The sequence below is a fragment of the Glycine soja genome, chromosome 7 (assembly GCF_004193775.1).
Source record: "Glycine soja cultivar W05 chromosome 7, ASM419377v2, whole genome shotgun sequence".
Taxonomy (NCBI): domain Eukaryota; kingdom Viridiplantae; phylum Streptophyta; class Magnoliopsida; order Fabales; family Fabaceae; genus Glycine; species Glycine soja.
The window spans coordinates 40,865,668-40,868,954 of NC_041008.1; the positions used below are offsets into that span (position 1 = coordinate 40,865,668).

The 3,287-nt window shown below is 32.4% G+C and overlaps 1 protein-coding gene across 1 annotated transcript; it reads left to right on the forward strand.

The window, feature by feature from the left end:
* Nucleotides 1–2,510, forward strand: LOC114417817. The gene is made up of 4 exons (XM_028382858.1): nucleotides 1–361; nucleotides 457–667; nucleotides 824–888; nucleotides 2,401–2,510. The coding sequence occupies exons 1-4, from the start codon at nucleotides 235–237 to the stop codon at nucleotides 2,412–2,414; spliced, it is 417 nt and encodes a 138-aa protein (XP_028238659.1). The 5' UTR covers nucleotides 1–234; the 3' UTR covers nucleotides 2,415–2,510.
* The last annotated feature ends 777 nt before the right edge of the window (nucleotides 2,511–3,287 follow it).

The following is a 3,287-nucleotide window of genomic DNA, read 5'->3' on the forward strand; positions in this document are numbered from 1 at the left end:
CTCGCACTGACCCTCACCTTCTTATTTCCACCATAACCACAAGCAAAACCAGCATTGCTCACTACTAACCAACAATGCACACCAAACCTTGCCTCGAACCAACACTCACAGCCCCAGAGAAGCCACAGATCTGGCCAAAGAAGCCGTAGATCTAGCCACCAATGTCACGAATCTAGCACCCTCTGAACGCGACCCCTCTCCAGCACCTCCGAAAAACTTGCTACTACGCAAACCATGGCCAAGTCCCTCCATCGCCGCTACCTCTCCGAACCCTTCCAAGAACCATCGCAACCAGAGGCGGGCTCTCCCACTTCCCTTGGCTTCAAGAACACTCATCTGTCAAGAACCACACGCGGAAGAGGTTGGGTTTCGTCACGTTCCGTGCTTCATCTAAAATAATTTCTTCATTTTATTTATTTTTAAATAAAAAAATATTAGGGTATTGTGTTCATGTAGCTAGGAGAAGCCAGAAGAAGGAGAGTGGCGAGGGTGGATTGAAGTTGGAAGCGGAGAAAGACAATGGATTGGATAACTGTGCTCCGTCTGTGAGATACATTGTTCGTAGGCTCATTCGCGATGGATGTTCGAGAGGCACCGCAATGCCAAAATCGTATATTGTTCCGTTGTTTGCTGTGCAAGCACCTGTAGATGTCGTTTCCTGGATCAAGTATGTCGTTCTTATGTTTTGCTTTCTTGTTCAATTTGTATGCTGAAACTGAATTACTTATTTAACAATTATTTTATTTGTTCAACAAGATTTTGTAGAGTGTTATTCTTCTTAATTATCCTTTTTTGCTATTTTTTTTACACCAATTGGATGTAGAGGTAGATATGGTGAGTGGACAACATTCTTGGCACTTCTGATTCGTGCATTCTTCTATATTCCTGGTATGTTCTCTTATTCATCACGTTAAATTTAGGAAATATTGAAGGAGAAACAATTTATACAATAGATCTAAAAGTGTAAAACACACCTTTTATAGCCGTCAATGAAGTTGGTGTAAATCAAAGCATTTTTCTAGGAACATGAGAAGTATATTTTGTATAAATTGTGAAACATGAGAAATAAATTCCATCTTTTTGGGACTTTGGGTTGTCGCCTTTTTTACTGTTTTCAAAAAATAAAATAAAATGCTTCAACATCTTTCTTCGTCAGGTATACAAAAAAAGGTGTTGTGATTTCATTATTGATGGCGGTGTATCTGGCTTTCCAGCATGTCATTTGTATCACTGTTGTATCTTTGTTGCTTCTAATATGAGTTGGCTTTGAAATGATGTACACTAATTGTAAATAAGAACACTAATTGGATACTCAGTCTTGCACTTTTCACTTGTTAATTCAAATAATGAAGTTGAAATCAATATTTGGTATTTGTCATAGAAATTGATTTTAGAACATGATGTTCTTTATACCATAGTTATTAAAACCAAATCAGGCCAGCCAATATTCAGATATTTTTCTCAATTAAAATAGCTGATTATTTAAAAATGTAGAGTATGGTAGAATACTTGTTTAGAAATGCACAACTTTTCATCACCACCTGAGGTAAAAATAGCTTGGCAATTCTTTTTATAATGTGTGTGAATTGGCTGGTAAATGACTAAATGCGCAGCTTTTTGGCTATAATATTCAGATATTAACATGGAGAAAGTTAAGGAGCAGATACTCTCTTTTCCAAAGCGTTCAAGCTCTGTCATGATAAATTGGTTGCAGTATTCAAATATTTTGCTCAATGCAAGTTTAGTTACTCTTGCTTTACTTCACTGAAATTCAAAGTTTAGATTCACTTTTCTTAGTTCCTTTCTCTGATAAGGAAGACATGAGGCCTAACTTTGGAGAAAGAAACAATAGGGATCAAGGAAGCATTTTAATTAGGACCAAGTTGCCAACTCGAATAACAATATGCAAAAATGATTTTAGTTCTGCCTTCAAAAAAGACATGACTTATGATTTATCTTCATGTTTTTGTAAACACTTGGAAAAATAATACTTAATTGATGGAATTGTTTTGTTTGTGACATCAATGATAGTTTTACTCATCTTATAAAACTATTGACTAACTATATATACATGATTTTTTTTTACAACTATTCACAATGTTTTTTTAAATATTCTCTACGTCATATCTTTTATCTTATTCTATTTAGCACATAATTGGTTTCACAATGTTTTATATATAGTATTTTTTATAAGCATAGTATTGGATGTAATATAATAGTGCATGCATTGGTTTCTGTTAACTGCTTATTTGCTTAATTAATGGAGTTTAGGTTCTCTGCTTTGTGCAGCCCCTCAGCAACCATAAAACCTTTGCTAATCAATTGAAAAATATTAATTTTATATTCAGAGCTCCTTATCACCATTAGATATAAATCTTACGGCTAATATTCATGTTGCAGAGGCAGTATGGTAGCAGAGGATCCATGCACATGTTGCAGAGCTATTTTTTTTTTACAAGTATAGTATTTTTGTCAATTCCTAAAATTTCAACCAATTGTCATGTTCCAATTCATTGAATAACAGTAATATTTTTATATACTTAATATTTTTATAGAAGTAGATAATTCCAATTCATTGTGATTGTTTTGTGTTTAATAATATACTAGTTTGCTTAGATGTTTATAATTATTGCACCTTTTATTATTTAATGTGATTAACTTGTGTTTATTATATGTTACATTGATTTAGTCATGAAACACCATTAAAATTGAAGATTACAATAATTCACAAGAAATGAGCAACATATTTTTTAAAATGTAAAAACAATGCATGTATTTAAATAATGTTTGAATTATATCATATTTATTGATATTAAGTAATCTATAATTTGGTCTGGACTACTTGGCTTTATTTCCTATATTTGTTTTGGATTGGACTCATGTATATGTTCTTTGTAGGTTAGGTGTTCTTTAAAACAAAAGAAACATTTAAAACGGTTTCAAGAAAATTGCCATAGAAATCTTGCATTGACAACGATTATCTAAAAAATCATCATAGAAAGTTCATTTTCTACTACGATTTTATAGAAAGCCGTCATTGATATTCTTTAAAATAAAATAAACATTAAAAAAAACGATGACGATTTCAAGAAAACCATCATAGAAATTTGAACATTAATGACAGTCTCTTGATTACAACTGATTTTCTGAGATGAATAGAAAGATTTCTCTCCTTTAGAGTGGATAATACAAATTAAAGTTTTTAGAGGAATTTCTCTCTTTTAGAGATGATAATACAATTTGAAGTTCATCAAAGAACTTCAAATTGTATTATCCATTCTAAAGGA